Genomic DNA, 12,847 nt, shown 5'->3' with positions numbered 1-12,847 from the left:
AAACATCTGTCAAATGCTACGAAAAATGAAGGAAATAAACAATTATGCAGCACTCAGAGACTTTTCCGAAGACAAAAGGTATAGTACTTGGGCGGAAGGGCTTGAAGGCTGCTGCCATGGATCGGAGGTTAGTCAGCCCGGCGGAGGTGCAACAGCAGACCCCTAAGTGTCCGCGCTGACAAAATCGAGCTTTAAACAAACAATTAACCTATTAAAACTATACCTTCAGGCTACGGGATGTAAAGAGGTTGCAAAATTTACGGCATTGTGAAGCAGAAGTAGTTATGGCAAATGTCTTTGCCAGAAGGGGTGACAAACCTGACTATGCAAGTCATAAATGGTGAGTCTGGACCCATTTTGGATATTCAGTTTGTGTTAGACTGTGTTTTAGGTTTCCGGACGACTCAAGGTAGTTATTAAGTTGACTTCCCACTTTCGTAGCATTTCCTCTGTACTCTTTATCGCTCTCTTTTCTGTATTTATAGTGCATTGCTCATATTAAGCTTTTTAAATATCCTTTCTTGGGTACTCTCAGCATATTTTGGAACCAGTGAGGTTAACTTAGTAAGGGCTCTCCCTAGAAGCGCATAATTTTAAACAGAATGTACAGAAGGGATGGTAGGTTGTCAACAGAAATGACATCAGTGTATGATGACAAAGACCCGAGGAGACTAAAAAGCCGTGGTAGCCGAACAAGCAGCTTGAACCAACATAATTCCTTTTCACTACTTGGTAATCAGCACCTCAGTAAAATAAGAAAGAGAAAAAGGAAATTTAATGGAACATAAAGATAATCTCATCCATTATAGGTCATTTGCATAAGTTGCTTTCGTGGATTTTGTAAGGGACACTTTCAAACATGGAATCCAACTGGTGGTGTGATTCTTAGGTAATAATTGAACGAGTCAACATTTTCACTGACAGAAGGCGTGATAATAGGCACAAGTATTCTTTGCCTAGATAAATGATATTGTCATAGCCGTCTCGGAAGAATTTCCTTAGAGCAAAAATTTATCTTTCAAATGTGTGGCAAAGTATGATAAATTTGCCTCTCTCTCTGCTATTCACCAGGAATAAACGCAATTTTCTTCTATAAATTTTGACTAAATTTTGTAGGGTTGAAGTGAAGAATAGACCTCATCTAAAGCCTCACCCACGGCCATGCTCACCAATTATCTTGTGTTTGCTATTTTTAGGAAAAAATTTTAGATTGCAACTTGTGGCCATAAGCCATATACAGGTGACTTGGTGCCGCTTTATATCCCTGAAATAAAAAGCCCCAGTACCGCTTGAACCCCAACTCCTACCATCAACTCCACCCACCATGTACGCAACTTGACCTATCACGGCAAATTGCTTTGGCCGTGGTAACGTTTTATCTCCGAAGTATCTTACAAATCTTTAGTACGTCTGGGATTAGGAGAAGCACAGGTATCATCAAGCAAAAGACAATGCTTAAGCTTGTTGGGCAGGTTTTAAGGTATTATCAAGAAATCCCTACATTAAGCAATGAACGCTTCAAATTTGGGTAATGAGAAGTTTAAAGAATAGCTTAACTTAAGCAAATGTGATAAATTTGTCGTTTCGAGCCTTTGAATGAAGTTTAGTAGGTAAGGAGGCGAGTTTAATCATCTCCTTTTTTGTTTAAAAAATAGCAAACTGCAGCATAAGTTGACTTTAATAAAAACCGTTTCCTACTAGTAAATAATAGACATTTCTCTGTAGTAATCTGGCTTATATTTTAGCCGTGCACATAGCTACACAGACTTTTCCGTCTCCTTGGTTTACATTTACTGGCACCATTGTGTGGTAATCATAGGCCGTCTTTAACACCGTCATCATGTCTCGTCACGTCCTCCGGGCCGGCTAGTATCGCTATGATGGCTGGTGAAAAAAACAATTACATTTATTCTAACTGAAAATTTAAAACGTTAGTTGTTGCTACTGATATTCCCCTGAAAATGTGAAATAGCTTGCCTTACTCTACATAGCACTTAGTAAACCTGTCAGTGGGAATGGTTACGTGTTTAATATAGCCGTCGGTCAAATGCTACTTGTCAATGTAATTTAAGATAAAATAAGCACTTATGTGACACGTCTACAATGTTTCGCTGTGCTACTGAAAGGCAACACGTTGCCTCAAGAAAGTGCGATTTTGTCTAAAAAGTGTCATACTGGCTGTTTTGGAATATACTGAGGGATTATAATGGCCCGGTCGACAGTAACCTTTTATCCCTTAATCGCTTCGTAGGCCAAACCACTTTTCTCATTTAAAAAAGAGCACAAATGAGTGTTTTGTGTTCAGTCAAGGTTGTCTGCTAGCTTTTTTAAAACAACTGCGCGTTTATTAGCATTATTTACAAAAACATCGAACATAAGAAAGCCTTTTTCATAATCAGAAGAGAGAAGTTTTTAAACCAAAATTTGGGCAAGTTTTAAATATGATTTGAGTTATTCCGATTATTTTACCAAATAAACTGATGATTAGTTACATAAAACTGCTAAGTGCTTGAGCTTTTGCGCTTCCATAATTTATCATGTAAAGTGTAATAAGGGATGACTCCCTGCAAATGATCAAGTAAATGGGTAAGTTAATGGAATTTTAAAATAAACAATGCCTCATTAAATCTCTTGTTCTCTGAAATACCTGCTAAGCAAATCGGCGTTTCCTCCCCGATGAGGCATAAGCTTGCTGCAGATTTCATCCTTGTCAAACCTTTTCTCACTAACCAAAACCATCCACCACTGTCCCTATTTCATTTTTAGCTTCCTGAAATTCCCTAAAGACGAAAGAAGACACAATACTCGGGCAGAATATACATATTCAGCACATAGAAGGTGTCTGGGCTACTGGCATGGCCCGAAGGCCAGCCCACCCAGCGAGGTACAACAAGGCTTACTCGAAGTACAAAAGTGGCAACTCACCAATACCAACGGATAAACCGCCATTGTATTACGCGTTTCTATTACTTTTGTCCATTTTTATGCCAAAAGAACTGATAATCGTATCGAGGAATATAAGGGGATTCCAGAAATTAAGAATAAGCTTGTGTCTACCATTTCAATTTGAAGCACAAATCTTCTGAATGGTTAGTTTTTGGTAGGAAATGTGAGTTTTTGTAGTCTTGTGGCAATGAGACTCTCTCCTGATTGGCTGATTCTGGTTGTTTCTGAGGAATTGAGCAGCTTTCTGTAAGCAAAAACTCAATCAGGCATGGTCTTTTAGGAATGAAGTGGTGTGTGGCTTAGAATTGTAGGGTAATCAGTGGTGTGGTTGTTCGCCTACCAGATACGACACGTCATCAAATAAGTAGTACTTCGGTAAACAATCCAAAAACGGTGCATTTTTATAGTGCGCAATAAAGGGTGGTGAAACGAATTCTGATCTTTCAAGTTTATTATCTTCTCTTACTGCATGCGACATCCGTTTTGACAAACGGTTTCATCGCAAATGGTAACCATGGCTGAAAGCTGTTCTTGACGTGTTAATCTCGACGTAGCCTGCCGATACTGTTTTCGTGACCCTGACAAGTCATCTATCTTTGACGGATTCTTTTACCAACTGCTACCCATGTGCGATGTTAGAATGTGCATGAGCACGGACACTATCGTTTCCACCATAAAAAGGATTAAGAGGGCAAAAACTAAAAGACAGAGGCTGCTGCTCCATCACCCGCTGTACATCCGAGTATAGGAAGGATTGTGACCCTACCATAAGTACGCGCCACTCTTCCGTCCCTAAGGTTCTCTATGGCCCTAAATCTAGCATATTTATGCCCTTTTATTTGACCTTGAGAATAAGTAGGGTATTAGCAAAGATTGAGTATATTAGCGCGAGATACTGGCCAATCTGATGAAAGCAAGCGAAAGAAATGAATGTGAACTTTTCCGGAGTATTCCGGAGAGGGAAGCTCAAGGGCAGAACTTCGGATTCCAATTGGAAACCTATAGCACCTCGTGATGTTGTATGTTTTTTCTAGGGTTGCAAACAATTCCGACAAAATTTTCTGGCAGTTACGCTATTGCACCTTCTCCAAATGTCACATAAGAAAACATACGAGAAGTTTTAAAATAAACGCAGTTTGTCAGGCAGAGAGTCTCCAATCACATTAATTCCAACCAACTTATTACGAGAGGGTAATTAAGAGCATCCTCAAATTACTGCAAGCTGTTCGGGCAAGCTTCCTAGACTGTTGGATATTATTCAAATGGAAAATTATAATTATGGTGGTTGTTTGTTTATTTTATTTTCCGTTTTCATTGCGAAAGGAGCTCTGCATAGTGTTACAAGATTACTTTTAGTCCAAAATATTTGGATATGCGTCACCCACCCGTTGAACGTCAACTTCGCTACATATATCTAATTTAAAATTCAAAATCATACGTGCGGTTTCCCTTTCACGCATCGCTTATTTCTCCTCCTCTCTTCTCTTTTAACTGAGACCGTTCGTCGAATCACAAATTACACACCTAAATGGCAGGATGAACGCTTTACTAATAGATCATGGTTAGATGAGACCACGAAACGTAAATTAAAATCCTCATTTGAGCATAGAGGGGAGGAGGAGTAAGGAAGGGAACAAGCCCGAATGCATGTACAAACAAATGATGGAGAGATAGATACAGGGTGGATACGAGATGGATACGGGATAGATAAATTAATGTGTGTGAGATTGGTACCAAAAGTATTTGGATGTAAAAATCTACGATTTCCAACAAAATTTTGAGCAGAATAAATGTATACTGTGAATAAAATTTCCATCAAGGTCTATGCTTTCCTACGCGGCAGGATATTTATTAGTGCGGAGGTTTAAAATTCACCTTCACTCCCTACCCTCATTTTCGGCGACCAAAATAGTTCCTGACGTCAAAATCGCCCTTTTAAATGTGCAAGCATTTATTACTCGACCAACACTCTCCATGGTTGTTTTTCCCAAAAAAAAGGCATTTTGTTGTTTTTTTTTCACCATAAAAGGCTCTAACTGAAATAAACAGAAGGGAGCTGCGAGGGCGGGTATTTACCCTCTCGGCATATCAACTCCACTGGAACGATTTTAAAGTCCAGAGTCGCACTTTGCTGCCCACCTTTCCGTTTACCGTATGCTCAGTTTGAAAAGTTGGAGTCAAATTTTTAAGGAATAATGTTTCATTTTTTCGCCAGATCTGCCATCAAAATGGATTAAATGGAGACTAGCTAGAATTGAGTCCATCTATCTTCCCAAAGGTCATCTGACTCCGCTGCCGACCTCCAAAATACCTCATTCACGTAATGCTTGCTAATTCACTTGGGACATTCTCTTGCAAATGCATTTGCTCCTAACATTATCTCACAGAAGGACGGGGTTTTACGCTTCCTACGTGGACTTTTTAATTTGCAGCAACATTGCAAACGCTGGTTAGGGTTTGAAAGTAATATTTAACTATTTAGTTAATGAATGGTTTCCGCAATGGGGGAAGAAAGCAGCTTGCTTCCTTAAGAACACCTAATTTCCCCTTTATAAGTTATCTTTGATGCTTCTAAAGTATTACTTCGTTTAAAACGGGGATATTGCTTTGGTTTTGCCAGCCTTTAAGGCTCCACCATTGTACCTTGCTGGTAGCGTGGCCTCCAGGTCATGACAGTAACCTTCAGCCCTTCTCTCCATCAACAATACATATTCCGCCCTATTGTCGAACCTCTTTCTTCTTCATGGAAGATTTGGGACACTACGTTAATGGCAACGGAAAGCGAGCTCGAGCCCAAAGGCCAACCATCCTGATTTCTATTACTGAATGCTAACCCTTAAAGTGACGGAAGATCATACGCTGCGGATGAGAGAAGTAGTGACGACCCCTGACAAAAAAGGTGGAAATTGACATCACCCTCTGAAACCACCCCAGTCCCGTGTTCTGCAGGAGTACTATTAACACAAACCGCGGAACACCTGGAAATGTCCGCTACAGAGGTGTCTGCAGTACCTAGATGAAGATGCCAATTAAATGAACACGTGACGCCGCTTCCTGCACCTTACCGTCTGGAGGGAATCCAGATTAAAGCACTGAAGTGAGAACAGAGTGGCAAGCAGGAAGAGACACGAAACCCAATTCGACGACTTGTGTGGTTGGCTCGTGAGAGTTTTTCTTACAGCTCCGACACTTTTTTGATGGCCGGCGCAAGAGATTGAACAAGGGAAGAGCCCATGTCGAAGTTCAAAACAGGAGAAGGGCTGTGAAATGCTTTGGTTGTTTGTTGAATTCTCGGTTTTGGTTACTTGGGCACTTAACTCTCCGCCAGTGCACTTCTGCCCTACCACCAGAACATGCCGGTGGCCTCTCAGCCTCTCTGTACATCGCAAATACATTTTCTGGCATGGTACTACGACTTTTTTTTGCTACGAAGTGGCTGTTAGCGCTCCAAATTGGGAAAATCAAAATACTCAAGTCCACCTATTGTTATATCAAGGCAATACACTTTGCATAACAACAGTAACCCTTAAAATCAATAGCTGTCCTTGAAAATCTGTTCCATCAAAAAATGTATTTGATTTGATGGAATTTTATGAATGGTTTTAGAACCTCTTGTTTTTACCATGTCCAAGGATAAATTATCGTGTTGTTAATGAAGTAGTGGAAATTATGAACTCATCCTTATCCGCTCTTAGTAGACTTGCTTTTTTTCACTATTTCTTCCTGAAAAAAGGATACACGAGGGGCTTGAGGTAACCCACATATCTTGTGCCTCCTTACTTCCAATTCAAGGCGACGCTGAAAATCGAAAAGGCAATGCGGAGACATCGAGACACCCTAGTTAACTTCCCGAAAGTCACCAAAAGCCCCTATGGGCTCTATGCAGAGCACCAAGTGGTTAGGTGCCATTTGGATAACACATTGCTCTCCCAATTATGGTAAAAACGTAATTTTTTCCATAAAGCAGACGACTTCATAGCCTCATTGCTTCCAATTCATCTTTGTATTAAAAAAAATCCCCTCCTATTCAACATGAAACCCATCGCTAGCGCTTTTTCGTCGTTTTTTCTATGTTCTCTAATCAAGAAACCTTATTATTTCTGTTTTGAGTAAAAAGTAGATTTTGTGGGGGCTGAGCGAGTCTATTTTTGGAAGGCAGTCTGTCTAATCATCAGTTTTATTTTCATCAATGCATTAATTTTGACAAGCCTTGCAAATACTCCAGCTCTACTGACATGGCCTGTCAAATCATATCTAGTTTGATGTCATTTGAGATTTCTATTAGTCATCTTGTCTTCTCGTGCTATTCAGCAGAATGATTATTAATTAGCAATTGAAATCCGTCCTTCTTTTTATTCAGAAAGGATCTTCAAGGCATTCGATGTATATTTCTGAGCCGCTTCATATGCTCTGATCACGTTTCACTGTAACTTCCTCAAGGGTCGGATAACAATCACTCGCCCACCGAGAAGTTGTGCTTACCGAAATTCCCCCCTTCCGCCTCCATTCAAAGGTTCTACAGAACAACTGAGAAAGGGACACACGGCCAGGATAAATAGCCAGCTAAAATTGGCTAGACCGATGCATTAATCGAGTCTCTTGGTGAGTTAAGGTGACACCGACCGTTTGAGGTAGCTTGGTAGAAGTTCGCTTTTATGCAACCTCCAACCCGCACCCCTTCAACACATTCCCTATCCACCGTCTCCGCATTACCTCCCACCATTCATCCCCAACTTCACTTCAAAGCAGCCATAAAACTGCAGTATTCATGCTTATGAGGTTCTTTTTGTGTGGAGACCTGTATATTACACGCGTAGAAGAGACAGTGAGGGTAGGGAGGAAAAGAGAGTAAGGATATAAAATTCTGGGAGACGAAGGAGGGTGCAGCGAGAAGTCAGAAGAAAGCAAAGGCACCCACAGACTCGCCACTGACACCAGCACCGCGTTCATTTTCATGGCAGCCGGAGAAGTTGTTAGGAAATAGGGGCCCCTTGGCTAGACGCGACATAGTGAGCACAAGTTCGGCAAATGTGGGTCGTCGCACACCCTCGGCATTCCAGCATTGTTGCATCACCGCATAGATGGCCTCGGGACAACGGACTGGACGCGAGAGACGAAGACCTTGGTCCAGCATCGCCAATATTTGTGCACCCTTCATATCCTAGAGAGGGAAAGAGGACAAAAAGTTCTTAGTATTTTAGCAGAAAAGCCTCTTCTCTCTGACCAGGCTACTTACCTGCTGCTACCGCCCTCCCACTATTCTCCAAACTCCTAACAACGTTTCTTTTAGAGATGCATGTACTAGCTTAGATTTCATTGCAATTTATCGGTAGAATTTATTCCCTTCTTACAACGGGTTAACAATACGCCCATTTCCGACGATCACTAAAATTCTCAAGACCTTGGCTTAGTGATAAACAACGCGGTTGAAACAAAACAACCACATTAGGCAACGAAAACATGCTATTAGGGAGGAAACCACAATGCGATTCTTGCATAAATTGTCACAATAACTGGGTTAAAGGCATTAAACAAGCCTCCAACGCCGCCTTTTTAGCCCTTTTTAGGCTACGGTGCCTTGTCTTTGTGGCCAGCACGCCTTTGCTCCGCTAACTAGCCTTGAAAAGACGCGCCCCTTTTGGTTGTTACTCGTAATAATTGAGAAGAGATTTTGAGCACCTTACAGAAATGTAACTGATAATCTAGATTTTGAAGCTATGCGTTGTTATCGTGCTTCCAGCAGTATCTATTTTAAACTATACAAATAATCGAGATGGTAATAAGGCCTTGAATAGTAATACTGGGGCGAAATGTCATCAGACAGACCAACTTTGGCAGCCAGCCACATTGACTGGTGGAGCTATAAAGTTGCAGGTGCCTCACCTTGTAGGGTCTTTCACCATAGGAGAAGACCTCCCATAGCGTGATGCCATAGCTCCAGACGTCCGATTTGGAGTCAAATCGGAAGTAGTAGATACACTCTGGGGCGTACCACTTTAGCGGCCACTTTCCCGCACTAGCCGCCTGTAAATTTAAATAAAATGGAAAAGCATTCAAAAATTTAAAAGCTTTCGACAAAAATAAGTTAGAGAAATGCAGGTGACACTGAGGAAAGGAAGGAGTCACCGTCTCACGCAACCTCGTTTTTTACTTTGACAGGTACCTGGGGGTTTAGGTCCTAGAAGGAGAAAACAATCAACTTCCACCTCTTATTTTGAGTGCAATAAAGCATGAAAGCACTCATTTATCTACTTATTTATTAACATCTTGCCTCTTATGTGTGTAAATATTTACTTTGGAAGGTTATTTTTCCATTTAAATGTCACAAACTACTGCGCCTTCTCGGCATTCTGCCTTACTTAATCATGTTCGGCACGTAATTACGGCGAAGTGGGGAGACGCGACACCAGTTCTGTAGACTGGTTGTTCAAAATAAACTTAATGTTGATTTTGGAAAGGTAAAGTAAACAACATTAGAAAAGTTTAAGAGCAGGTCGATTCAGCAGTCGAGGCATCAAAAGTCTGTTTTAAAATGCAGTCGTGCAGTCTAAAGTGGGCGATATCTCATTCTAGACTAAGACAGTTGGTCAAGTAAACACCTCTGTAATACTCTAACTATTTGTTTGACTCTCGGCTTTGGTAACGGGCAGCTGGGGGCTTGGCCATTGTTTCTTCACCAGGTGGCCTTACCTCTGAGCCATGCCACTAGGTCGACAACACATATTCCGCCTGAGTATTAAGTATTTTTTCGTCTTTGGGAGACTTGGGACGGTACATTGGTGGAAGCAGAAAGGAGACCTGATCTTGAAGGACGACCAGCCTGAATTCTACTGCTGGGTGATAAATCTTAGCGTGGCAGAAGAAACGCATATACGCCTGATGGGAGGATCAGCGAGAATTCCTAAGAGAAGGGCTGAAAATGACGTCTACCCTCATCAAATACAGCAGTCCCGCGTTCTGGGGCAATGTTACTTAACAACTTAAGTGACGCTAGCCGTGGCCGTAAACCATCTGCATAGTTCTGTTACGGAGGTATCCACGGTACCTGGATGTGGATGCCTCCACGTCTCTACTTACTGAATAGAATCCAACTACATAGATATGGCTGAACAGCATTGAAGTGGGGACAAAGTGGCGAGGAGGAGTAGACGCGAGATCTTATCCCCACAAATCTACGCTCAACTCCATCGTTTGTTATAGGACTCCTTTTATGGCAGTGTTCCTACGACTAGCGATGGACATACGTGATGGCCAGCAAATTCCCTGTTCTCCAATAGAGTTTTGCATACAGGATGAAACTCCGAACCCAGTAGAATCACCAAGACACCTTCCTAGATGTACAAAATTCGATGTCTAGCGCGGTTGGCTCGAAGGTGTTTTAGCGCAGCACCGACTACGACCACGGAGGTTGACTAAGGGGGAGCGCCGAGGACGACACTCAAAAGATGGAAGGAGCTATGCAATGATTTAGTTGATTCCTTAACTATTCCTTTCATTTACACGGGAGCTTAGGGCGCTGCCTTGGCAATTCTGTTGAGCAGCCTGGCCTCTGCACCATGACAGTACCCCTCAACCCTCCTGTACATCAACAATACATGTTCTGCTCGAGAATTATGTCTTCTTTCGCCTTCAAAGGAAGCCTCAGGGCGCTACACCACCATATTTAAGATGTGCTCTCTAGACATCCTCAGAAAGGACTGATCTCTGTGAAAAAGAAACATTTTAAGACACAAATATGCTTTGAAAGAAAAAAAACGCTTTTGGACACTCGAAAATGGTTACGAAAAAATGTGATGGATTAGGTAGTAGTCATTGACTTATTCATGACACTGTACCAAAAAAATACAGCAAAGTGCAGTAAAGTCTCTTGGTAGTTTATCTGTTAGGTTTCTCAAGTCCTATTCAAGTTAGAAAAAAGATTTTGTTTTAAAATGCACAAGAAAGTAGTCAAAAATTCTGTTGCGATCACCTAGAATCCAAAATGCGTAAGTAGGAAACTGAATTTAGTAATAGGCTAGACCGAACCAGTTAAGCCCATTAATTATGACGTGCCTGTCAACGGTACAGCTACATCCAAGTCGAGATAAGCCATCTACAACAGTCCGACAATGCGACGCCAGTCAAAACTGCCTTTCCGTACATCACTTTCTACCCTCTAAACGCCTACTTTTTTCCTTGTTTTTGTGCGTCTTCTACTGATAGGCCTTTGTTTCCTCGGAAGAAAAGACCCAGAAACAGGGTTTTGTGCGAGCTTTTTCGTGATCCCTGTTTCTATACACACTCAGACTTAGTTCTTGATGAGGCAAATGTTTACCTTAGTTACTAAAAAAGCAAACGACTCAATTACAGAAATCATGTTAAGTTCTAAAATGTCTCGTGAACACACCCAGAAGTGGCCACAGGAAGGACTTTTACCAAATTTAGTGATTATGAATTGGCCGTCATGAGGTGGTTGTTAATATACCGCAGCAGTTGAGCGTAAACGGAAGTGGAAGGTATAAAAGGACGTGTGGCACCTAAGAGTCGACAAGCAGTGAAGAAGGAAATGGTGAGATTGCCTCGGTGCATAGTATGAGCAAGAGGGAAAGAATGGGCGGCGTTGTTTCTAAAAATTATTCAGCGGATCTCAATAATAATGACAAGATGGAAAGTACACTTGTAAACAATAGCATTGAACATACGCCCCAAGGGAGATTTGGTCCCATTTATAATTCATGGTCGAACGAATGAGGTAGCTAGATAATAAATAGAATGGACGATGGGAGGGAAACGAAAATTTGCAATTGGAACTGCCATTTTTCGGTCTAAATAGCCTGCAAAATGTGTAGATGCGGCTAAACGCAGTGGTGTGGATTGGAAAGTGTGATCCAAGAGTAGATGGATGAATTGGGAGAACTCACTTACCCGATAGTAGTCGTTACCGAAGTTGAGGGCTTTGCTCATACCAAAGTCGCTGACTTTAGCGAAGCGTTGGGTCACGAGGAGGACATTTCGGGCGGCCAAATCGCGATGAACGAGCTTGCAGGCCTCCAGATAGGCCATTCCTTGTGCCACTTGATGCATCAGCTCTGACAGCACCCAAACGGGCGTATCTCTAAAAGCAGTTGTAATAATAAGGACGATGGTGTGAAGTCGAATGGCACTTGTTTCAACTGTTTATGTTATCATAACACTTGCTCCATTCAGTCTCCCGAGGCTTGGTTGTCATGCTAAAGGCATGGACCCCCTGTTCAAGCCATCCAGGCTACCAGCTTATCGGTCAGTCTTTAAGGTTATAATGAAGCAACACTTCGACTGTCTAGAAGTATACCCAACATCTTTAAACCCTTGCAAAGAACACGAAGACTTTAGCAGAGTCGTGTTTGATCGGTTGTTAACAATGCGAAAGGACTACCACCCTTCCCACGCATCCAATATCACATCCGTTACGTACTAGAGTTTATTCGCGTGAGCAAGGCCATTAACAAGGTCTCAACCGAAGCAAAAAATAAATGAAAGTTGGAGAAAACGAGGACCTTAATGCGCAATCAGGGCACGGTATCTACATGGATATCCGTAGACTGGAATCCTGAATGGTCTTGGCCTTACCATGATTACCAGTTCACAATAAGGGGATCTCCACGTCATGCCCTCAATGGAAAGGCGGACCAAGAATTTGTCTGGGTTGGCTGAGGAATTAAGTTCCGGAAAGAAACTTCCAGAAAGTAAAAGCGGTAACACTTTTCTGAGCTTGTAGATGCCCCCAACATCTAAATCTAGAAAAATTAAAGCTACTGTATGTGCTCCCAACCACCCAATTACCATGACTACGATAGTCTAGTCTGAGAGATTTAAGTAGGATGCGATAATTGAACTAAGCCAAGTTCGATGTGGCTATCACGAGAGTCCACGGCTCTTGGAC

At 41.8% G+C, this 12,847-nt stretch overlaps 1 protein-coding gene across 1 annotated transcript in view; it reads right to left on the bottom strand. All coding sequences in view use genetic code 11, as the record gives it.

Moving 5' to 3' along the window:
* Window positions 1–7,840: 7,840 nt before the first annotated feature.
* Window positions 7,841–12,847, bottom strand: part of EGR_04844 (Tyrosine-protein kinase SYK) — a gene marked incomplete at both ends in the record, with an annotated part of 42,807 nt that continues 37,800 nt past the window's right edge. Inside the window, 4 exons of the mRNA XM_024494093.1 lie at window positions 7,841–8,107; window positions 8,830–8,970; window positions 10,191–10,277; window positions 11,851–12,040. Of these exons, the coding sequence (XP_024351482.1) occupies window positions 7,841–8,107; window positions 8,830–8,970; window positions 10,191–10,277; window positions 11,851–12,040 (685 nt within the window). The remainder of the gene's footprint in view (window positions 8,108–8,829; window positions 8,971–10,190; window positions 10,278–11,850; window positions 12,041–12,847) is intronic.

This window comes from Echinococcus granulosus (assembly GCF_000524195.1).
Source record: "Echinococcus granulosus chromosome Unknown EG_S00032, whole genome shotgun sequence".
In the NCBI taxonomy this organism is placed as follows: Eukaryota; Metazoa; Platyhelminthes; class Cestoda; order Cyclophyllidea; family Taeniidae; genus Echinococcus; species Echinococcus granulosus.
Note: the sequence above shows the minus strand (reverse complement) of the source record. Positions and strands in the feature narration are given on the sequence as shown.